General features: G+C 41.0%; 1 protein-coding gene across 1 annotated transcript; it reads right to left on the reverse strand.

The window, feature by feature from the left end:
- Positions 1–24717, reverse strand: YY1 (YY1 transcription factor). Its single transcript, XM_064174997.1, has 5 exons — positions 23708–24717; positions 13881–14043; positions 5810–5870; positions 3268–3426; positions 1–2216 (listed from the first exon to the last, which is right to left on the reverse strand). The coding sequence occupies exons 1-5, from the start codon at positions 24402–24404 to the stop codon at positions 2034–2036; spliced, it is 1263 nt and encodes a 420-aa protein (XP_064031067.1). The 5' UTR covers positions 24405–24717; the 3' UTR covers positions 1–2033.
- Positions 24718–25064: the final 347 nt, after the last annotated feature.

Genomic DNA, 25064 nt, shown 5'->3' on the forward strand with positions numbered 1-25064 from the left:
TTAGAACTAGACTGAACTCATTTTATTTCCTTTGAAAAGAACAGTCACTAATTTAGCTGTATACAGAATTTAATTTAACTATACAATTTTCAGTATATTGTCCTGTTCAAGAACTGCTTATATATATAAAAAAAACCCAAAACAAAAAAAAAAAAAACAATCTGCCAAAATTCTAATACATACTTTACAATTAAACGCCCCATCTTTCTACCCCTGCTACCCCCAGACTACATCTGCAGTGTTCAGATTAACTCATATATGGATGAAAATTCCCTTGGGTTTAAGAGTAGCTTTGTTGCTATCCAGGTTTTGGTTTTTTTTTCTCCACTGAAACCAAATGTGGACTCGTTAAGTTTTACAGTATTAGCAATGAAAGATTTGATGAACCTTGCAAGAACGGAATTTGGAAAAAGGTTAACAAGCTTTTACTCCAATAAAATGTCACATCCCTCCAAATCATACTTGTGGTTTTCCGTGCATATTCTTATGTGTGTTAATCAGTCATCTTTTACTGCAAGTTTCCTACTTGAAACACCTGAACAAATGAGTAGTAATGACTTTTAGCTAGACCACCAGAAGTCCAAATTCTGAAAACTCAGAGTTCCTGTTGTGAAATAAAGTTTCCCGTAATGTTCCAAGAATGTTCATTGTTAAACAAGTCAGCCAAAAGTAAAAGACAATTTTTGATTGGTTTTCCTTTGTTAAATATTTGGTGGACTCAAATCCTACTATTTCCTCACCTTCTGTTGCTATGGCATTTAAACCTCCAAGAACACTTACCTTGACTAAACAAAGGTGCCCGTTTTAGTTATTTACTATACTTTTTTACCTAGTTGTTGTCCAGGCACGCTGAAAACTCCCCACTACGCTGTCAAGTTTCCAAACTCATCATTCCAGTTACTAGAAGTCTAAATCACTCAAAACCAGAACTAGAGTCAGCAATTCTGTTTAGGTGCACCATCTGATGTGGTATTATGTGAGTTCATCACAAATCATTGTAATTGAATGCAATGCAAAAGGAAACTTGAGTTTATTTAGCTTCCAATTTCTGGGAGGTCAGGAGGAACTAGGACTGCTCTGGACAACACAAGAAAATAAGACTGTCCTTACAGATCATTTTCTGCCATATTCTTTCTTTAGGACCACTGTTTTATTGTTGCCCTTTCTAATACATGGGATGTACATATTATCAGGTGTTTAATAAACGGTCATTGCCTGTACAATACATTCTACAACTGAGCACCACTTTCCGTAACTGAACAGGCAAAGAAATCACACTGAACATCAGCATCTGGCAGTATTTCTCCAAAAAAAGTGACTAAAATGGGTTTAAATTGATTAACACTATTAAATCACATCTAATATTTGATACTACATGATTTCATTACAGCTATACGATACAATTATACAAAATGTGTTAACATCAAAGAATACAACCAAAATTAAGATAGCAAACAAAACCTATATAACTTTTTTTTTTTTTACAGGAAAATACTTTTGAAGTATGCATGTAACTGCCCATTCTTTTAAAGAAAATCTATCTCCAGCCAAGTTATCAACCTCCAGTAAAATCACACATAGCATTACCACGCATATCCCCAAAAAGTGTACAATATGCACACTTGGAAAATACAAAATTAAAAAAATTGTAAGCAACAGGTGAGCTTCATATTTATAAGAACGTGAAAAGAAGTCCAATTTTAGCACTGTTGTATAAAGAATTGTCTTTTTTGGATGCAAGTTCATGAACTGACCCCTCCGGTTAGGGCCGCACTTTACAAAACACCGTGTTCTTGAAACGGGATTACAGAGCAAGGTAGAGCATCTTAGCAACGTCACCTTAAAGTTTTTTTTTTGTGGGTTTTTTTTTTTTTGCTTTTTATTTACTACTTATCAAAACACGTCCTTTAGGTTTGTAGGGTTCTTTTTAAAATTCTTTCCTAGAAACAATATACAAAGGGGAGGCAATATTTATTTCCAATTCATATTCCTGTAAGATGCTTTTGAGTTCAAGAATTTTTCTCCTCCAACTTTCACTGGTTGTTTTTGGCCTTAGCATGTGTTAAGATGTGAGATTTCAGGTTAGTTGATTGCGCAAACTTCTTATTGCAGCCATCAAATGGGCAAACATAGGGCCTGTCGCCAGTATGAATTCGCACGTGTGTGCGTAAATTGAAGTCCAGTGAAAAACGCTTTCCACATCCTTCAAATGTACACTGTTGGAAGGAAAAGACAGACTCCATTAGCCAACAAAATAGGACCAAAATGCCAACTGCCCCATAGAAGAATACTCCTCTTCAGTCATTAGACTGCACGAGCACCAAGCTGGATGCTGAAGATCACTACAGGTGAAGCTGTGGGCATCACTTCTAAACTGCATTACGCGTTAAAAGCAATACTTCAGGTTGTTTTTGCCACAGTAGTAAAGCTATTTCAAACAGGGAAATAACTTGCAGCTTGCAAGCAAATGCTTTCGCTGAAACACCATCTCTGCACATGACAACATATTTTACTAGAAACAGTGTTTTGCATCACAATTTCCTTCTTCCAGTGATAATTTGCAAAGATTTGCTCATTTTACAAGCTTTACTTTTAATGTGGACTTGGAATACAAAAGGCAGCAGCTTTACTGGTAAATATTTATATTTACCACACAGCAGCTCCAGCATACACATCTAAATGAATGCCTGAGCACTGCTAATCAAACAAAAATAATAAAACCACCTAACTTAAATGCGTTCTGGAAATCACACATATGTTCAAGACTATGAATTTATGTTTAAAAAGAAATTATAACAACTATTATAAGACTTCTGGGGCCAGAGGCTCATGTGACTTCATATGATCAGGAGAAGACTCGGTGACTACCATCATTTTGCTGAAAACTGTTTAATAGCCACCACTGAAAATCAGGAGTCAGGTGAACAAAAAGCCCAGAGTCTCAGTTATCTCTAGGTGCTAATTTGAAAAGATGAGGAGAAAGAAACATTTTACTCAGTCGGTAGTAGCTGCAGATTTCATTTCTGTAACTACACTGTATTTTGAAAAGTATTTCCACATACATACCACTTGCTAATTTCTAACAAAAGACCAGGGAAACAGTTAAAACATTAGGCAAAGTATCTTAAGGGTACTTCCCATTTTTAAGTTGACCATTCAGTGCCTCACCTGATTTTAGAAAAGAACACAGTATCCCTAAAGTCACATGGAAGCTCAGTTACAGTTACAGTCTGCATATATGCACCAATGTCTGCAGGTTAACAATACCTGAAAGGGTTTCTCTCCAGTATGAACTAGCTGATGTCGCTTTAGTTTTGAGCTCTCCACAAAGGCCTTGCCACATTCTGCACATACGTGTACCCGAGGGCCATGAGTGTGCAGATGCTTCCTCATGGCAGAGTTGTCCCTGAACATTTTTGTGCAGCCCTTAAAAACAACAGTGAAACTCAATTAGTACATAAGCTAGTTCTGATAAAGGTTTTATCTGTTACAGTACAAGTTCTTAAAATGCTTTTGCATCCTTAATACTTTCTTAAATGTTGGCCCTGAAAATGAGACCCTTTACATTTATTTAAAGAAAATACCAAGAAAACTAATAATTTGAAAAAGTGACAAAAAAACCACCTGTCACAGAATCACAAGCAAAAAAGCCCCAATACCTCCCCAAGTGAATTGAATAATGTGTCATAGAGAAGATGCAGCTCTAATAGAAGCAAATGAATAAAACAAAGGCATTTGTAGCTTTACAGGAGAAAAACAAACAAAAAAAATCCCAACCACAACAAAAGACAGAATGATAGTTCATGAATACCCATGGTAAATTTTTCAGGGCACTACATTCTGAGTACTCTCATATTACAAAATACAGTCTTTAACACACCACAGAATATTCTCTAGTACTAATTTGTATGTGCACCACTCCATCTCCCAACATTCTGTCTTCTTCCTGAGGAGAAACTGAGCAAGAGCATGTCCAGCATGGACCAGCTAACAGAAACTACTTCATCCTAACTGGCAGCAGTACACTGGTCACTACCACCCTGAGATAGAGACTGACACAGCTTCTACAGTTTAAACCTACAAAGTGACCCTGAAACTGAGTAAGGCTAAAGAATCTGAATTGGTGTCAACTGAACATACTCACATTAACTCAGGTACAGAATCACAAGTCTTACTCTGGGGTCTACGCTGCATTGACAAAGAAGGAAACTACCTGGACTTCCATGCATGCTTAAGCCAGCAATGACCAGGGGGGTCTCCTTTAGCTAATTTTTCTGTCCTTTTTTCACCTTTTAGTGACAATCAGTAGACATCTATCATGTTTTATGTCTTCCTCAAAGATCCAATTCCTTCAAAAAATCCCATTAATAGTTGCACATTCTATCTTAACATATCTATGCTTAAAATTGCATAAAACTAGTCTACCAACACCACTGTTGTGAGGTAAGAAATTCACCAATACAACCTAAAGGAGCATTAAATTGCTAATCAAGTTCTGCAGGCTTCCTCTCTGGAGGTACTTCTTTCCTCCCAAAAAAACCAAACAACCACATTTATTTACACTTCATTTTTCTTTGAAAACAGGCAAATGCTGCTTTCAGGAGGACTTCTCTCTTCAGGCACTAGAATTTTTTTGACAGATTTAAGAAGTCTTCTGCCACCATTCATTGCATGTTAACAGAACTAGGCAAGGCAAGGCAGCAACAAAAAAAACATACCATCAACTTTTTTTGCATTTATTTTGAAAGTCCCTACTTGCCTCTGAGAGCAGCAGTTACATTTTCTAAAATATTTTTCTGTCTTTAAACTAAAGTCATAAATGCAGAAAACCTAGAAACACTAGAAGAGAGAAAGGATAGAATAGTCTTTCCCCCCCCCCCGTTCAGATGAAGGTGAGGCTATGAAAAAGTAAATTAAAAAAATGAAGGCAGCATTCCTCAGTATTGTAAGGAGTTCATGTATCTCCATATACTATTCTACAATAAAAACAAGACACTTCTAAAATGTAAAGAACTGGAAACCAATATAAGCACAAAGAGGAATCTAGTAAATTCCTTAGGCTGTCAGAAACAAGCCTTCTATTTAGGCTAATTTGTATTACTACCTGTCTGTCCTAATTACTAGCTTAGGCTCACAATTATCTAGACCAGAAGTCAGCAAGATTTTATTTGTCTTTCTTCATTACAAAGTCAGCTAACAAGCTCTACAAAAGCTGGATAATGCAGTAAAGGTAGATGCTACCAATCTAGGTGACTGGCAACATTTGTTCAAGACAGAGGCTTCCCAGCTACGAGTGGATTATAATTTTATCTCCAAGATGCCCCTCTCTTGTTCAAGATGATGCACCTCCCAGCTCTGTGGAATGTAATTCAGTCTTCCAATAATGCTGAATTTGGCATCTCCACCATAAATTGCTGATTCCTGATCTAGACTCCAAATCTGTAATAGTTTCCAAGCAGAGGATATATAGATCTTAGGAACGTACTTTTAACAGCTTTCAGAACATTCTTTCAAGTATGTATTCTTGGGTGGCAGGAAATCACAACAGTAAAACCAGCATGTTAGGGACTGTGCATCATGGTTACCAGAAGATTAGGGATGCACTAACCTTAAGACAAGGAATGGGAATAATGTATTACTCAGTGAAAGGTTTTTAAGGCAGCTTCTGAAGAACAGTAACCAAAACACTGTTAACTGAGTGTCTATTAACAATAAGATGTTTTAGTTATTCAGTCTCAGAAAAAAAATACCAATACAAAAATCTGGTCTATGAATTGCTACCTGCTAAGAAGTTGAGTACTTCACTTACTTTGTGAGGACAAGCTATCGTTCGTGGAGCATCATCTTCTTTAATTTTTCTTGGTTTCATTCTTAAAGATAAAACAAAAAAACCCCAACCATTAGTAGAAAAGCATTAGTAGACAGCTCTTCTCCCCTGAATGCCTACACAATGGGCATATTTATTCAACTGCATTGCACGCATCAATAGTACACAGCTGAAAATTTCCAAAACCTTCATAACAGCACAATTCGGGGTTTGAGGTGGTCAGGTTTTTTAGAAGGATCTCTCACACATAGACTAAGACATTTAATACTACCTTCCTAGTCCTTTGAATATGTGAAAATATTTTCTGACTTACACTAATTAGTAATTTTTGTTTGAAAACTGCTTTGGTGCCAGCACCCATCATCAAGGCCAGAGTAACCACAACCATTCTTCAGTATTTCACCACACAAGATTTTAAAAGAAACCTCTAAAGAAGCAGGAAAACTGGCAAGTTGTGGAATCCACACAATGTAGACAACCATTATAACCACAGAGATTGCAATTATTCTTACTTTAAGCTACTGTACACATGTCATTCGACAAGAGTGGAAAATCCAAGCAATCAACTGTTTACTCTTGGTCCTGACATGGATCTTCATCACTCCTTTACAGGTGCCATTATTTCCCATTGACTACATAAGAAACCCATCATGTGTTAGGCAACTGAAATACAGTAAGACTCACTATAGAAAACAATGGTAGAACACCTGTCTGAATGTCAGAAAGGAGCCAGCTGTGTGGACCCTATTTCATGGAAGTACACGGTTCTTCTACCTATCTATTATTCAAACCTGTAGTGCTGTGTCATTTTTTGAAATGTGAAAAGCACTATATCCCAAACAATCTCCTCAACTGCAGATAGTAAGAGTGCCTAGCAGACAGGCGTGAGGTATTTCTGTTGACAAAGCTCCTCTTGCATCATCATATCTGAACATTTCTTCAATTTAAGGGCAGAAGCATCCCAAAACGCAGCTAGCTATATTTGTTCTCACAGACCAGCTTCTTTATTATCTTTATCTTCCTCACAACTTTTCTTTTTGCAAGACTACAGACCAATTTAGATGACCTTATTGCCTAGATTTAATTTATATGACCCAATTGGAGTACAGACTGATTGAGCTGTGTTTAACACTAAATATTAAATACCTAAATCCAAACAAATGATTTGGCTTAACTGACTGACTACATTGTCCAGTGAGCTTCTATGCCATACATGTATTGAGGCTATAGGAAACTACACCAAAAAAAAGCCTTCCATTACCCCTTTCATGGGATTCTCATTTTTCCAAGATGAAAAGACACAGAAATGAGTGCCTGTTATGTCAAAACAGACACACATAAGAATGGCTTGACACAATGGGACACAAAGAGAACATAGTGCTATGTTTTGATTCCACTAGAGAATCAACACCCTTACGTGACAAAGCTGGGACCTCCTTAACAAAAAACAGAAACAGAGGTAAATTTTTGGCTGAATCATTCCTTCCACCCCCAAAAAACAAAGCAAACTAATCCTAGGCCAAATATCTATGTGGTTGACTCCATCAGAATGATCAAAACCACTATGGTTCTCAATTACTGACCCACCTCTCATAAGGGGAGAAACTAAGCAGAAAGGGAATCACCACCAACAGATGTGGTAAATTCCTTTAGTTGGCAGCACCTGCATTTTTCACATTGGGTGTAACATTCCACTGATCACAATGTTAAATCCTATTTGTAACCTGAAGTGGACAACTTAAGCTTCAAATGTGGAAGACTGTGTATAATTAGCACAGGATTCCACAAGCAACCAAGCCAGTCAACTAAACAAAAGAAACTTCAAGAAGAAAAGGCAGGCAACAGTGTCCATGTTTGTATTTCACTGCCAGGGCCATTAAGAAGCTGCTGGAGTCCTCGTACACTTGGATTGAAAGTATTACCAAAAATGTTATCTTGCTCACTAGTTTGTGAAATCCATACAGACAACACTCAAAGAAGAATGTGAAGACTTACATATTCAAATGTATTAGAAAGAAAGAATTTGGTCTTACTTTAAAATTAACTTTCTGCAAAAGGAGACCAGACTAGAACCTGGGCTGATGATCTTAATTAATTACAGAGTTGCAGGTAGCTCTTGCTGGTGGTTAGACTTTTGGCTCCCGCCCAGCAGAGCATGTCCATCAGCTTCATCCAAGTTTTCTTAGCCTGAAATATTAAAAACAGAACTCTAACACACACTACTATTTAAAAACAACTACTGACACACACATTAACACCTGGCTGGCTTTAGAACCAGCTTCCTTTGCAGAAAGTCAATTTACACTGCAAGACTAGAATTTCCGCTTCTGCGGCGAGACTATGTAGGCTGTGCCTAGTAGCGGCAACTGCAGACTAGCTAACTGTGAAAAAATGGACAGTGCAACGTTGTGATTAAGAAGTCTGTTAACTTTTATTGGTGAAGTGGAGGGAGGGAATGGGGATATAGCAGAGTAAGCAGGAAGGTGCGCAACCCAAGAGCCTCAAAGAATGAGCTCCACAAAAGCACACTCTCTCATCCACCCATAAAGAAGAGTGAGTCAAATCACAGGTATTAAACCACACAGCTCCTCAAAATAAAGCGAGTAACTCAGTCACTGTGCAGTATCACAAAGTAAGCTACTCCTTGCATCTACCCATCTGAACTGAAAGAAGTGTACCCTGACAGAATCAGTCCCAAGCTCAAACCTGTGTCAATCGTCACAACTTACTGTCTTGAAGATTGTGCTGGTTTGAGGGTAATTGGAGTATCTGAACAACAGAAATTAGATCACTGGTTGTAAAAGAATAATAATGATAAAAGTCTATATCATTTACTGGTTTGCTAAAAGGGATAAAAAGCCAAAATGTAAATAATTTGTCCCTTTTTGCTCTGGGACACTGCTTCCTTTCGCTTCTTTGCTCCACTCTAGTACCCTCCACTAACAGATAACAAGTAAGTTTTGCTAATTGTTTTGTCTATCTGGGAGAAAGAAAGAGGCTTTGAACCCCTTCTGCACAGGTTCTTTATCCAGGAGGGAGTTTGGATTTCTGTATTGTTTCTAATTGGTATACTATTGTAAATACACTATATATACATATATGCTTGTAAATTTTGCTTTGCTGTAAATATAGCTTTAACTTCCAAGCAGCCTGAGCTGGTCTGGTAAATTTCAAAGTGGGGGGGGGGGGGGGGGGAAGGGAAGTTCCTAACCCACCACAATGATAGATTGAATTTTAAGTTAGCTACAGAAACAGTGTTAAAGCCAGGAATACAGGAAATCACAAAGCCAAAAAACAAATATCAATATAGAATTTCTTCCTTGTTTGTCATTTCCCTTTTATTGCCTCTGTTAAACCTCTATACTCTTACATCCTTTCTTCTCCCTATATACATGAAGCAACTTAAACAGCATTACTCTCTCAAGACAACTCCTCTGACACATCCTAGAGGTCGATAACCAGAAGTGGTGTTTACCTGTGCTCATAACCACATCACTAACAGTAGTTAGAAGCAGAAGAAATTGTTGTCTATCAGCAGTCACTAGCACTTCTGATGTGTTTCCTCATTCTGGCATTCCCTTTGTGCTACCCTACTGAAGCAGAAATAACATGAGCGTCATGGTTCTACACTGCTGTAAGAATTCACTTGTGCTGAAGAACTGAAACTGGCTAGACTGGATTTTGGATAAATAGACAAAAGGGGAGTGCCAGAAGGCATATGACGAATTTATCTACAACCACAGAGTCTGTAGCCAATGTCATGCCATGCTTTGCTTACAGTTAGGTAAGAAAATTCTGTAAAAAATAATTACTAGTTACAAATAATGTGTGTGAACAAAGAGAGTGACCTTTGCAGTGTGGCACAGAGCAAGCTATTTCCCCTCAACACTAAGTAAAGCAATTGTCAGTTTATCACTCTTTAAAAGCTTGGCTGGAAGAAGAGCAAAACCAATACAAAAGCACATACCTTACAAAGAGGATTAAGTCATAAATCTAATTGACCAGAATGCTTTTTCACTTTGGAGAAGGGTGTCCAATTTCAAACTCCAGTGCAGTTTCCTCTCCTTTGTTTTTTAACTATTTTTGGAAAGGAAGGGCAGTCCTCACAATGGCTCCCCATCAGAGGATGTCCTAAGCAGAGCCGAATGTGAATCCATGGACAGTGAAGTTTTTACCACTAGGACCCATTCCTGTGATAACATCCCAGCTAACACCATATTCCCCTCTAATTTCCACATTTTACTGATATCAGTATTCTGCTGTCTTTAGACAGTCAGTCATTGATCTGTCTGGTGAGCAGGAAGCAAGAAATCAGAGATATAACCTTTTTAGTGGCTTTGTTTCAGGGAATTTGCCATATGCAACTACAAATATATCTGCTACTTCCCCAATTTTTTGTTACGATGCAGTTACAACCTCTTCACAGCTATCTGCACAATTATCTGTAATCAATTTTGACTTGGATTAAATCTTTCATTTCACTTGAAGGGATGTCCAGTGTCCTAGTAAAAGGTATCAAGTAGGAACACAGTGGTTAATTAGGTTTTCTTTCTTTCTGAGCAGGTAATTCACCACTAATATGTCACTGTCTGATATGATTGCCTAAGAAATCCACAAATGTTTCATGTTTTCTTTCTGACTGCCTTTTTAAAGCATACTACAGAAAATCATGAGCTTTACAACAGGCTACAGTAATTCGTAAGAGGTAATAAATTGCCCAGCCAGGTATAATTTATGGTCATTTGCCACTGTATTGTCAAATGTATCTTAACATCCTGACACAGAGTTTTCAATAGTTTTAGAATGTATAAAAACCGTTCCAGGAAAAACTGTAAGAGCTCCAGCTAAAGGATCCGGATTCCTGCTGCATGACTCAATGACAAATGCACTAAAAAAAGACAATAGTATCACAAGAGACCGTCCAACTGCTCACTGCTGGTGCCACCTAGCTGCTGAGCAGCCGTGGTGCCTTTTTTTTTTTAATGGAAAGGCCTGCAGAGCTAGAGAGGACTGCAGGCATTAAGTCCATCCCTACCCTACCTCTTGCTAGCCAGACTGGTAAAAACTCCAGAATCCTGTCTAAAAGCTATTACCACTAGAACTCACGCTCTGCCCACTTAAACTTAACCTCAGAACTTCGTTCCTAAGAATTGATGCAAATGTCTCAGTCAATTAATCCTTATTCAGAATGAACTGCATGAATAATCTAGCTTGGGTTTGTAGCTAATTTCTAACAATGTACAGTGAGATTCTTCCAACTGCATTAATGAAAACAGGAAAGCAACCCAAAATAATTTGCTCTGAACTGCACAATACACTTACCACACAATTTTACATGCTTCTTTACATGTGGAATGCGCACAATCTTTTTTCAAGTCATCAAAATACTGATGTGCTACTGAAAACCTTACTCACAGCATATGAAGCCACTTAGTAAGTTTAAAAGTATGTTTCAACATCACCTGCTGCTCAAAGTCTAGAGAATAGTTACTGAAAATTTCAAAATTCAGGATTAAACAGCAACCAGCAACGCTTGAAACTTCCACAGAATTTCACACTGAATAAACTTTCTTTTAGCATGAATAACTGTATTTCTAAGACCTCCAAACCCAATGCAAGCAGATGAAAAACCAGTTTTGTTTTGCAGTGATACTGCACACAGCAATCTAGATAAAGACAACAAGGTACCGGTAAAAAAAAAGGTTTGCATGCGTTAGTGCTCAAGTTCATGTTCCTAGCTAGGAGTCCTGTCCCTTCAATATGCTTCACTGCATGAGGACCAAGACCAGCAACATTAAAATTCTAATATATCCATAATCTTTAGCCTGAGCTATAATTATTAAAGGTCTAGCATGAAACTAACATTTTCTTCTTAATTTTCCTTTTTTTTTCAATGCAAGAGTAAATGTTTCACAGTGATCAATTCTGATCAAGAAGTCAGAAAAAAAAATCTTAAAAAAGAGGCTTCTAGTTTCTCTGTATCTGAAATAAGCTATCAGCACAATTCGTCATAGATATTTACACAAGAGACTGTACACACAGAACTCAGTTTTTCCATCACCTACTATAAATTCTAGTTATAGAACTTCCTAGAATAAAACGAGTGGTGATTTTACATGACTGTCAGATTCTCAACAGAATGATGCGGTGCATTTTATAGTGTTAAGGAATACACACAGAACTGATAGAAGCAATCTGGTCATTTCAGAAAGCTGAAATCCTGGCAACCACTTCAAGTAGTCAAACCTATCTAGAGTACTGCATGGAGAATACCCTATGAGAAAGTAACTTCTTGCAAAAGATTCAGGTTTTTATAAATTTTCAAAGCAGCAAGCCCTACAAAACTATCTTACTAGGACTCTTCAAAATCCATAGCTGGATGGCTTTAATGAAAATAATTCGGTACAGAGGTGTGCTGGGCCCTTGGGCACAAACACTCTGATGGGTTAAGAGAACAAGCTGTAAAAAGCAGCAAAATTGAAGAGATTAAACAAATAAACGTATGCACTGGATACCAAGATCCACTTAACAACAACAAAAACAAAAGACTAGAGCCTCGTCTCAACAGTTCCTGCCATCTAGCAACTCAATAAAAAGTCCAGTGATTAAAAAAAAACACCACAAACACAAACAAAACCCAACAAACTTCTCCTTCTACTAACTGACAAAGGAAGCAAGACTAACAACATCAGAGCATCCACCTGTTCTACATGTCAGAATTGTGCACCAGAGCTCTGAAAACTGGCCAGCTGGTAATGACTGCAGCTTCAACGCACATAAAGCTTTGCTTTTCACATGAGAAAAAACAATTTTATCAGCTGCACATGGCTAACAGTTGTGCTCAAGTACTTGGAGACACCAGTGTTCACTTAATGCTGCCCTGAGCACTCCGTACCAGTCAGGGGCTATGCAGAAGAAATGGGCAATAGATAAGGCTTCTGATACTACCCCCACGACAGTTTCTGTCACTTCACCTCTATTTGAAAGTAAAAGTCACACTGTAACTCTAGTCAACATATTGAGATGTAAATGAGTGACAATTCTGAACCACCAGAGGAAATCCAAGCAGTATAGCTGTGAACTGTGAAACTGCAATTATCAGAGGCACTTGAAAGTGTTAAGACACATGACTGTTAAAAAGTTTAAGACCTAGAGCTTAAAAGCAAGAAGCAGATGAGAAAGAACAGTAAGTGGCTTTACAGACAATATATTTCATTTCACTTATTACATCCTTGAATGCTGAAGAATCTAAGACTACTGAAAGTATTTCATATAAAATACAGAGTTTATCAGTGTATTTAGGTCCTGTCTTACCCTGTGAGAACTAAAGACCAGAAGTCACTGGGGGAATCACTGCTGACTGCAAAATCCAGTTATTTCAACACAGTATCAACTACTCTGTTTAAAGTTTCAAGTTTCCAAATATGATTAAATGGAACAATAAGCCATGCTAAATCTGCAGTGTATAGGGTTAACACTCCTGGGGGAGTGACCCTGAACCTGACCCTAGGGGTCTCGGCCCCTCCTCAGGGGTGGGCCACACTCCAGGTGATGGTTAGCCCACTCCCCCCACTTCCTGCGGTATAAAAGAGGAGCACTTCCTGCTCCTCGCTCTCTTGCTCGTTTCTCCTTTACCTGCGTTCATGATCACACACACACACACACTGATACTGCATACCAGCCACGAGGCAGAGACACCATCACACTACTCGGGTTGTATCCATCCCTGTTTTGTATTTTGCTGTTTTCCCTTCCTTATCCTTTGTAAACTCCCCTACCTCCAATCCCTTTTTCTAAGTTATTGTTAAACTTTTCCTTTTTTTACTTCCAAATCGAGTGAGATTGATTTATTGGGGGTGTCCCTACCTCTTATCTCTCTCCCTGTCTTTTGGGGAAAGGAGGGGGAGGAGGGGAGGGCACTCTATAAACTCTATAAATTCTATAAATTGTCATTGGGTCTACCAAATTTATAAGAGTCTCTGGGAACTTGCATTTGAACCCAAGACAGGCAGTGAAAGGAAAACCATTTTTAAGATCTTTTCTTCCCACTTACCTAGCAAATTCAGCCAGCTGTTTGGGGTCTGAGAGGTCAATGCCAGGTATCCCACCAGGAGGAAGTTTCTTCCCTGTCATGTACTCCGAGTAATCTGGAGGAGAATTCTCTCCAATGATCTGCTCTTCCACCACTGTTTCATGGTCAATATCTTTTTTATCATCTGAAATATATAAAATACTACATTCAATACATATTCAGTATCAAAACAGCACACAAGTTATTAGGCTGCATCTCAACACAAACTCACTATTACTGCACACTTAAAAGAACACGTTGCACTTCCAGATTTCTGCGCTAATTGTAAAGAGCAGAAAGATATCCAGTTACAGCATAAAGAACACCAAAAGAACAGTGGCATACCTAGATATGCACAGAACTAAAGAAATAAGTAGCAAACAAAATGATCTAGAAATGTTTGAAGCATTTGAAAGATAACGCACGTACCCTGAAACAATGCCTAACCACTTCATTTCCTTAACCTCTTCAAGACTAACCTCCACCATACTCATTTCAAATCTCAACGGCAAATAGGTAACAAAGCAAGCCTATCAGAGAAGTGGCAATTATTTACCCCAAGATGTTAGGACTAGTGATCTTTACCCTGGAGTCTTCAGACTCCCTTGACCTCCAACAGAATGTCATGGAGGGACAAGAAGCGTATAAACAACTGCTAATAGGCATCAGCATCTACTCATAAAAGTTTTTCAAACCTGTACAGATCTGAAAGAATGCAAAACGCTAAACAGCATGACCTCCTCCCAAAGGGGCTTCTGCCTTCCATGGCAGAGGCCAGCCCAAGCTCTTTCCCACTCCACTACATAAACATTCAGAGCTTTGATCTGCATGCCAGTTAAGACGCTGCCACTTTATGTGCTCTAGAGCTCCTACTATGGATGCAGTTGGAAGACTTGCTGTGGTTGTCTACTCACATTCAGACCTCATAAAATGCCCAGACGTGATGCTTTCTCTCCTCTTACTGTTTTATAACAGGAACCAAAGAGACAGATAAAAAAAAGCAAATAACATAAACATCCACCAACGTTCCTCAGTGCAGTGCACACATTAACATCACTCCTGTTTTCCACCCTCAAATATACCCAGAACAAATGTTATTGCTATGGTTGTAACTATTCAACGTTCATAAATTTGCCACTACACTGCTACTCATACACTGTGTATAGGGAGTAGATTCTACAAATCACTTTAATACACACAAAGGGCTTAAAATATCAAAGTATTTACAAATATTAACAGGACATTATTTTCCAGGTAACATTTAAAGAATAGAAATACTAGGTGATAGGGGCAGAAACAGCATTGCCCCTATTTAAACAAACAGAGAACATAAGGCAGAAAACAAATAATGCAATAGGGGTTTGTGGGGTTTGTTTAGGTATTTTTTGTGGCTGTGGTTTTTCTTTGTTGTTGTTGTTGGGTTTTTTCCTAAACAGAAATAGAGGAAATAACATTATTCATTACTCTATGACTTAGGTTAGGCAAGCTAGGACAAGTATATATGCAAATAAAATAAAAATACAAAGGACAAATTTCTATTCAATTTGTAATGTCTGCTTTTAATGTTTGCCATGGAGCTATTTCTAGAAATGTTACGGCTGGTTTGGGGTTTCATCTGATCTACCAGATCAAATAGCAGTTCGCGTATATGTTCCATGGTGAAAGAGGAAAATAGACTCCAACACTGTAAATAAAGGAGCACTAACAAGAAAATACTATCTGCAGCATTACACTTCAAAAAACTACAAAATTTTTCTTCCTCCCCCCCAAATCTAGTTTCCACTCACCACACTACTTTTCAGTCTTACCAGTGCTTTAAAGGAAGCAACTAAATTTGCCTTAGCAAGCATTATATAGTAAGTTTTACAGCACCTGGAGGAGTTACAAATTCAAGTCAATAAACTCACAATTCAGTAACAATTTGATCTTCCAAACAGAAGCTTGAGAAAACACACTTAGCAGTGCCTTGAGACAGAAAGACATTTTGAAGCTCAGAAGAGCACAAGACTTCTATAAAAGCTAAGTGATACCTTCTCAATGCTGCAGACTAGATAGAATGAGATCAGATGCCTTTAACACAACCACTTCAACAATTATCCAGACCCTCCAGTTAAGACTGTTTTACAATATTCATGACAGAAACAATCTTCCATTTCTTGCCTCAAACTAGATGCATGAGCAAACACAGACATTTTATATACACTTCCTAAGATCTTCTGAAGGCCAAACCAAAAGAAAGTCAGCCTTATTGAAGACTAACAGTTACATGTATATTAAAAACAATTTAATTTTCCCATACCACAGTTTAGCTCTATGGCAACACGTGCTTGCAGTTCTGAAGACTAAAACAAAACAGACTAAACAAACAACATTCAAAACATTTATTTTAAACTGTTATATCAGGCTAAGGTACACTATAGAGCATCTCATTCACACCAAAAGGCAAATACTTCTAAAAAAAAGTAGCAGCAAATTTCAACAGCTCTTTAGTATCCACACCATCCTAGTTTCAAACCATCCTATGACATCAATTCAACGGGAATACAAAAGACAAACAACACAAAAAAAGAAAAAAACCACACCACCACATATCACAAAAAAAAACCTATTAAAAAAAAAAACAAACAAAAAAACCACCACTAACCCACCCACCCACCACCAAAAAAACCCCACCAAAAATATAACAAACCCACCCAAAAAAACCCACCTTTCATTGGAAGATGTTTGGATTAATTTTACCAGTGTCTTCTATTGACAAATTTATCACAAGTGTATTTCCCAGAATCACAGATTAGAGGTTGGAAGGGACTTCCAGAGATCACCAAGTGTAACCCTCCTGCTAAAAGCAGGATCACCTAGGGTAGTCCACACAGGACTGAACCCAGGCAGGTTTTAAAAGTCTCCAGAGAAGGGGACTCCACAATCTCTTTTGGGCAGTCTCTTCCAGTGCTACGCCACCCTCACTGTTATTTGTGATGCCCTAACTAAGCAGATCAAAGTTTGGAGGCTAAAGTCCAAGCAAACTTTCACTCAGGCTTGCATATTTAACTTATACTCTCACTGTAAACAGGGTAAATTGACTGCTTGATTCTTAATGCCTTCAAGGAAGTCCTGATGTCTACTACATCCAAATTGTTTCCTCCTTTTCCTCTCAAGAAGCATCAGAGAATCAAATATTCTGCATTCAAAGCAAAACATAGAGGAATAACCATCAATTCTAGTGGCAGCTCTGGAGAAGGGCAGTAGATGTAAGGTATAGTAAAGTAATTCCATGCAGTTTATGTCCATGCCAAGCTAATATGGATACCACTCATACAAGCTGAATACCAGCTGAGCCATTGAGCCAGTCAGAGTATAGGAGTTAGTTTCCTTTACCTATCTGGTCTGCTTTGTTTTCTCCCTTAAAACCACTCCTGTACTCCTTGGGACAACAGTTTTCTGCTTCAGTGTGTATTCAGCATTTTCGTTATTGATGTAATGCAGCTTTCTGTAAGGAATTTAGTCTCATCTTCTGAAAAATAGTGAAGGTCTGAATGCATGTCAGTTGGTTAATAATTTTATCTTCACAGAAATATGCACTACCAGTCACTGCAGTAAGCTGTGTCTACTATAGTTGTAAAATATTGATGTTAGGGACACCACAGTCATCTCAACATCCTTCTATATCCAAGCACATTAAGACACATAGCTTAAATTGGGTTGTTCTATGTACCTATTTAAGACATAACCAAGCAAATCTTCATGCTGAGTGTCCTTCCATCTGCATTTCTCTCATGCCCTATACACAGGCAATAAGTATCTTGAACTGGACTCACTTATGCACTTCAAAGCAAGTATTGTCAAACGTTTTTACAAAGATCAGTGAAAGCTTAGCATTTTAGCCAGCTATCTCTTTTAAATTACCATATTATTTAAACATATTTCTACTGGTGAATTAGCCAGAAGTTTTAAAGAGTACCAAACCCAAGTATCAACTGAATTAGGAAGAAGCCAGATTACTGGGATAAAACTACTATAGAAATCACTGATTCCACATAACATATCAATGACAAAACATTGCAGAATGTTTCCCAAGACTTTATTGATTACCGTTTGCTCTTACTGCCATGCTTTCTCCATCTCTTGCAGGTCTTCTGTTGCAGAGAAAATCCATCCACCTTAGAACCCTGTTATTTAATGCATTTCTAGAACAGTAACAAACTCCAGCTGACATCTTTGGAATTCATCCCAATTTATAATATGACCCCCCCTCCCTTAACTCTCAACCCAAGAAGTCCTGCCAGTATTTCTGCCTCAATTATTCTTTATTTTAGCCATCATACTCCACTTCTAGATCCTGAATTCTCCAAGCCATCCTCCTCCTTGATTGTAGAACAGGAAGACCAAACTGCTATTCAATCAGTTTTCCCACATGGAAAATTAGGAATGAAAAAAGGAACTTGGAAGGTACACTTGGTAGCAAAGCAATGAAATTCAATCCTATAGCTCACTCTTCAAGGTACCAAGTTAAAAAGACCTTCTGCTTAAATATTCGTCATTCTTTCATTTACTAAACTATTTTTTTCCTTTTTTGATCACACAGTTAAATAATTTTTTTTTTAGGAATAACTGAAAGGCAACTACATGATAAAGGATGTATTCAGCAACTGTGTATTAACAAGACACTGTAGTAACAGCTTTGTTATTGCTACCATATTGCAGTCTCCTAAGGCAAATGTGTTCATTGGTCATGTTTGGAAGCAAGGAATCTTAATTACACTTGTTAAGTAATACAGTTATTTAGCTGACAGTTCTAAATATTAAATTCCATATTGCACAGCACATACTTTTTTAACCTCATGATCTGCTAGGTTACTGTCCCTCTGATGTGCCCTGTGCACAGCTGGAGAACAGGTTCTTCCTTCTCTACGTCATCCATTTCTTATTTCATATGACTGTGACAGGAACTGTCAAAAAGACTGCAAACATCTATAGTCACCACCTGACTTCAACATTTGTGAGACACTGTACCGAAGCACTAAGACCTTCTGAATCATCAGCATATGAGTGACATGGACCTCTAAAGGAAGAATCCAACAGGAAGCTAGAGGACCCTCGTTTGAAAGTGGGCTATGAGGCAACTCAACTGTGACATTCTAAGTGATTAATCCATTCATATCTTTCCCTTTCAAAACTGAAAAGGTACTTGAAATAGCTGCAGGAGAGTATCTACCCTATCTTCTAAGGCTCCCTGGCAAAAATGCAAATAATGTCAGAGCAGACTCAATGCTTATGGATACTAACAGCCTATACTATTGTCTTAGAACAGGAAACAGGCAATCACTTTCTACCCCCATTGTGAAAAAAATTCATGTAAGAAACTCATTACTCATCTCTCAAAGAATTTTGGCCATCCTTGATATAGGTCCACAGCTGAACTAAATGACTCATCTACTACTTGCAAGACAACTGGTCAGATAGCAGATCATTATTTTTCTTATCCCTGCAATGTAATAAAGTCAGATGAAAACACTTGTATTGTTAAAAGATGTTAGAACAGTTTTAAGAGGTTTTTTTATGAGCCTTCTAGAAACCCAGAACAACCCCGAGTTTTCAAACACAAATCCACAGCACAGACTTTCAGATTACGAAGAATCATTTCCGAAATACATACAACTTCTGTATCTTTGTCTTTCCCACCCAGGAACGGGATCCCAGAGTAGTTTAACATCTATGGGCAAAGTTTTGTTTGGTTGTGCTACTTCAGCCTGAAGCTTGCAGACTTCCTATGCTAACCATAATAGTTTAAGCCAACACCTATTTCAAGTTTCCAAATGCAGTTACACTAATACCTTCCCCTCTGCCTCAAAATTCAGCTCCAGCTACTTGAAATGTCAGCATTTTGCGGAGATGGCATTTCAGCACCACTCTCCCAAATGCTCCCAATTTTGCAAACACAATCTGACAAGGTGATTTCTAAGAATGCTTCCATTCTCCTACCACTGTTGCATATACAACCTGGAGACAAGTCACTAAAGCAGATTGACTCAAATTGAATCTAGCAAAGACACAAACAATTCCACTCCATAAAACCAACTTTTACTGGTAAAAACTGGGAGTCTCACCTGGAAAGCCTCATTAACTGCATACAATTTTCTTAATCCATTACAACTTGATGAAAATTATGAGCATAGATATTAGACAGCATAAAGAACACACTACAGGGACATTCAAGTATATACCACACACACCTCTTCAACTTTTAGAGAAAACAGAATGTCTTTGTTCAGTTCCTATTTTCACACATGAAGACAGACAAATAATCCCATTCTGAAGATCTGGAAGCCTAATTTGAACTAGAACAAAGCATTCCTGTTTCAAATGAAACACTTTAATTAAAGTAATCATGGGTCACAAGTTTGATATCACCATAGATATGAAGGTGATAGCAGAAGTTATGTCAAATCTAAAGTAATTACCAACAATACTGCAACTTCAAGAAGCCACCTAACAAGAGAAGGATTGAGAAATTCCCTTTAATCACATCGCTATATATTTCACTGATTATTTCTATGTATTTCAAAAAGCTCAACTAGAGATCGCGTACATATTTCTGGAAAAACATTTATGACCAGCTAAATTTGGTACCACTTCTGCTATAAAACAGTAGCAAGTAATTAATTCACATTGTCTTCCCACACTGTGGTGAGCAAAGTGCCCTTGTTCTCAATTCAAATACTTAGGAACAGCAATATAGGGCTCATTGTTTTATCCTGATGCATGGACTTATTTGCTATTCATCTTGTGATAAACTTTGTGTTAAGCATTTAAATCAGTCAATTACATCAGTATGCAAGCAAGTCTTTAATTATGTCAAAATACAGAGGCAAAACTACTTCTTTGTTCAAGATAATATATGACAAATTCTGTAGGGAAACTTTAGTGTAACTATCCTTTTGCAAGCCAGTAGGTTTGTTCTTCTGTTTTGTTGAGATTTTTTCCTGTAGTTTGCTTCCTTCAGAATTTTTCTGGCAACTATACCCCTTCTAAAATTTCAGAAGACAGACAACAAAACTTCAGCATTTGATCGCTTCAGACCATTTCTATAGCACTCAATAAGCAGGGCAAGAAGCACAAAAGCCTACCCAATAGGCTCAGTAAACCTTCACATCACTCTGAGCTGACCAGATCGTTACCAAAGGCTGTTGGAAACCGGGATTTTTCTTTCATCTACATGTGTTGGGATTTTGCTTCTGTGGGCCTTACGGCATCAGAAGTCAAGTCAGAACAGTATTTTGCATCTTTCTGCATCACGGATACAATTGAGTTGAATGCAGCAATGCAATTCAACCTCCAGTAAATTACAACTGGGTATCATTCCCACTGAGCTTGCATTGTCATGCTCATAAAGAACAAACCACTAAAATCAACAGGGCTACCCTGATGCAAAAGCTGGGTATGGAGAAAGACAATCATTTGTATTGACCATACACATGCTTCACCTCAGCCAAGTAATAATCGGCACGCAAAAGATCTAAGGAAGCATCCTACCAGGCACTCTGAATTTCAGAGTGCAAATGCATGCTAGAATTTGTCAGTTTATGTCCATGAGGTCCTGTATCGTCCTAGACCATGAGCTATACATCCACTTGCATTCAGCTATCTCAGGTAGCTTCCACAAGGCAGGAGATTGTGCTAGATTCTATTATCTTTTTGCTTTATCAGATGGTAAATTTTAAGAAAAAAAATCCAGCAAGTGGACTTATTCAAGTTCCATACAACAATACACAGAAACACATAGAACCCCATGCTAGTAAAGAGTATTTGGGAGACTCTTAAAGTTCTTCTTTGCTCATAAAGATGCAAGGAACTTCGATTAGTGTGACTAGGTTGTCAAACAACTAAAACAACTATGTACCAGACGTGTCAGGAAGCCTGCGAAGTAAACACTTATATTTTAAAAGACAGTAAAAAAAATAATTAAAAATTACCATTCCTTCCATCCTTTCAGATAAGTGAACTCAGCCATCCAATACACTTTAACACTGCCCTAGCAACTACTGGTCACTCACAAACAGAACAGAGAGCAAACACCCTACATGAAGAGCTTAAAGAACATCTCACTATGCTATTCAAAAAAAAAAATCAAGACCATAAAAACGATGATATGCAACACAGATTACTAACCTACTCAAAGACCAGACAATTTAAGCATTACATGAATCGATACCATTTGACCGCTCTTTTTCCCCCTACATTTACGTAACTTCAGCACAGACCTTTGACTATGCAGCCTGGCTGCCAGCAATACAGTAAAAAAACAAAACAACCAACCAAATACCAAACCACCACTCAAACCCACTAAATGTGCCACAAGTAACATTTTTCTGCTGACTAAAAATAGTCTTCTCCCTCTCCCCCTCTCCATGGCTTTAAAGGAAATGATCAGAAAGTAGTGACAGATCAAAGTAGTGGGCAGGGCAGGCATATGGCAGGTTTATTCCTAGACCCGAATATACTAAGCATCTTAACAAGCTTTTATTCCCTTTCTAATTTTTTGTATTCCCAAGCTTTTAGCGTCATAAGACACTTACCAAAACCCTCCTCAAAAAAAAAAACATATATAATGTCATATAAGACAAACTCCCTGCGCCCATGTAAAAAGCCTATTTAAACCTTCAGACATAACTATGGAAAAGCTGAACCGTTTCAGCACGTCAGCCACAAAGTCTTATTTTCACCCCGCGGCTCACAAGGACGGAGGCTTGCCTCCAGAGAGCTAAAGCACCCCTCCCGGCTGTCAGACCCCAGTTCCCGACATGGGGACTTCTGAAGGGCCAGTTAGTCGTGGCCGCCCCCTCCGAAGTCGACGAGAGACGCGGTCAGGCCCCGTGAGGCCCAAGAGTCTTTCCTCCGCCGGCACGGGCGGCTTCGGGCGGAGGCCCCACCCACACTCCGCCTGGCTACCGCAGCGGCCCGGCGGGCCGGTACCGGGCCGCCCCTAGGCCCATCCCCTCCGGGCGAGCTGTGAAACGGTATTTCGGGGAAATTGCTGTCCCCGGGCCGGGAAGAGCCGTCGGGACTGCGGCGCTTGGGCGAGAGGTTCTCCCCGCCACAAATAACGGTCGTGGCTCGGAGCACATGCCTCATCCGGGGCCGCCGCCTGCATTCGGCATTAAAATGCGGCCCAATGGGGCCGCGGGTGCGCGGCGGCGACAGCGCAGGGCGGGAGGGAGAAGAGCAGCAGGCGGGGAGCCGGAAAGGCAGCGGCGGCCGGGGAGGGAAGGCGGGCCGGTACGGGTCGAGAAACGGGCGAGAAGGAGGACAGAGGGCGCCGGGTGGCAGCGGCCGAGGGAGGGAAGGACGAGCGGCAGGCGTGGAGAGAGCGGCGGGGCGCCACGGGGAGCGGCGGCAGCAGCGGCGGGGCGGGGACGGGGGGAGAAGCGAGGAGGCTGGGTTCGCCCCGCACCCTGCGCCCGCCCGCACACCCCGCCTCCCCCTGCTGCAGAAACTACGCCATTGCGGCCTAGTCCTAGAGCCAGCGGCGCGCTGCCGCCCTCCCTCTCGCACCCCCTCAGCCGCCGCCATCTTGGCGGCCGCCGCCATCTTTCCTTCCCCCCGCCGGAGCCGGGCAGGAGCAGCGGCGGCAGCAGCGCAGACCCCGCCATCTTTTCGGGGAGCCGCCATACTTGCCCTGGCGATGAACATGGCGGCGCCCATCACACACATCAAAACATGGCCTCCCTTCAAAACAAAACTGTCCGAGACCAACCGGGCAGCCGCTGGCGGAGTCAGGGGCCGGGGGAGGGAGGGGTCCGGCGCGCATTTACCTGAGGCCCACATGGTGACCGAGAACTCCCCCTCCAGGGTCTTGATCTGCACCTGCTTCTGTTCCCATTTCCTGCCGCCGCCGCCCTCGGCCCCACCACCGCCTCCCCCGCTCAGGTAACTCTTCTTGCTGCTCTTCTTGCCGCTGCCGCCCTTCTTAACGCGACCTCCTCCGCCGGCCGAAGAGGAGCCGCCGCCTCCGCTCTTGCTGCCGGCAGCGGCCACAGTAACCAGGGTCTGCTCAATGTACTCGTCCTCCCCGGCGGGGGCCGGCACTGGGATGAGGATCTGGTCCTCGAAGCCATCGTCAGCCCGCAGTCCGTCTGAGTCGTCTCCCCCTACCACCTCCTCGCGGGTCTGCACCAGAATCACCTCTTGGTGGTGGTGGTGCAGATGGAGCTGTCCCCCGCCGCCTCCAGCCGCGCCGCCGCCTGCCCCACTAGGGTCCCCGTCCGAAACCAACGGCTGCAGTGCGATCATGGGCTGGTGGTGGTGGTAGTGATGGGGTGGGTGATGCGGGCCGCACTCTTCACAGCACTCGTCCTCGTCCTCCTCTTCCTCGTCCTCCTCACCGCCAACCACGGTGGTCTCGATGGTCTCTACTGGGATGGTCTCCACCTCGATCTCATGTAGCTCCACGATCTCGGCCGGCATCTCCGAGCCGTCCGTGGCGATGTACAAGGTGTCTCCCGAGGCCATGGCGGGACGAAGAGGAGAGAAAGCTCCGCGGGTGGCGAGGGGACTCTGGTCCGCTCCCCTCGGCGGATGGTGAGGCTCGGGATCCTCTCGTTTCGCCTCCTCCTCCCCCTTCCACACAAACACCAGCTCCTCGCAGCCAGCGAGAGGGAGGCAGCCAGCCGCCAAATCCCGGCTACGCTCCCTCGCGAGACTTCCGCTGCAGCCGCCGAGACAGACCCCAGCCCCGGGCGGCCACTGCCGCCGGGTTCCGCCCCTAGCCGCCAAGCGGCCAATAACGCCGCCTGCCACGCCCACAGCTCGCCCAGGAGAGCGGAGTAGCCTACCGGGGCGCACCGTGCCGCAGCAGCCCGCCTGCCTTTGCAGCCGCTGGCCTATCAAGGAGCGCTGCGATTGCGGAGCGCGTCCTCTGGTGCTGAGCGCCAATCGGCCCGCGGCGGTTGTCACCGCCTCCGCCGCCTGCCCCGCCCCTACTTCCTGGGCCCTCCCTGTGCGGAAGCGCCGTTGCTGCCCGGCGGCCGTGCGGGCGGCTGCTCTGGCGCCCTGTTCTCCCCTGTGGTGGGTGGGTGTTTTCTGTGCCGGTGGAAGTGGCCTGACCCGCTCCTCGAGGCGCCGGCAGGTGGCGCGCCAGCAGCCTGGCGGTTAACGGCCGCCGCGCGGCCC

The sequence above is a fragment of the Pogoniulus pusillus genome, chromosome 1 (genome assembly GCF_015220805.1).
Source record: "Pogoniulus pusillus isolate bPogPus1 chromosome 1, bPogPus1.pri, whole genome shotgun sequence".
Classification (NCBI taxonomy): Eukaryota; Metazoa; Chordata; class Aves; order Piciformes; family Lybiidae; genus Pogoniulus; species Pogoniulus pusillus.

Bases quoted from the DNA above. Each gene is read 5' to 3' on its own strand.
- YY1 (XM_064174997.1), bottom strand. From the start codon at position 24,404: ATGGCCTCGGGAGACACCTTGTACATCGCCACGGACGGCTCGGAGATG. The intron at 5,871-13,880 runs GTAAGTGGGAAG...TTTATCTTTAAG, and splicing joins CAGCTGGCTGAATTTGCTAG to AATGAAACCAAGAAAAATTA. The intron at 2,217-3,267 runs GTATTGTTAACC...TCCTTCCAACAG, and splicing joins CTGGAGAGAAACCCTTTCAG to TGTACATTTGAAGGATGTGG.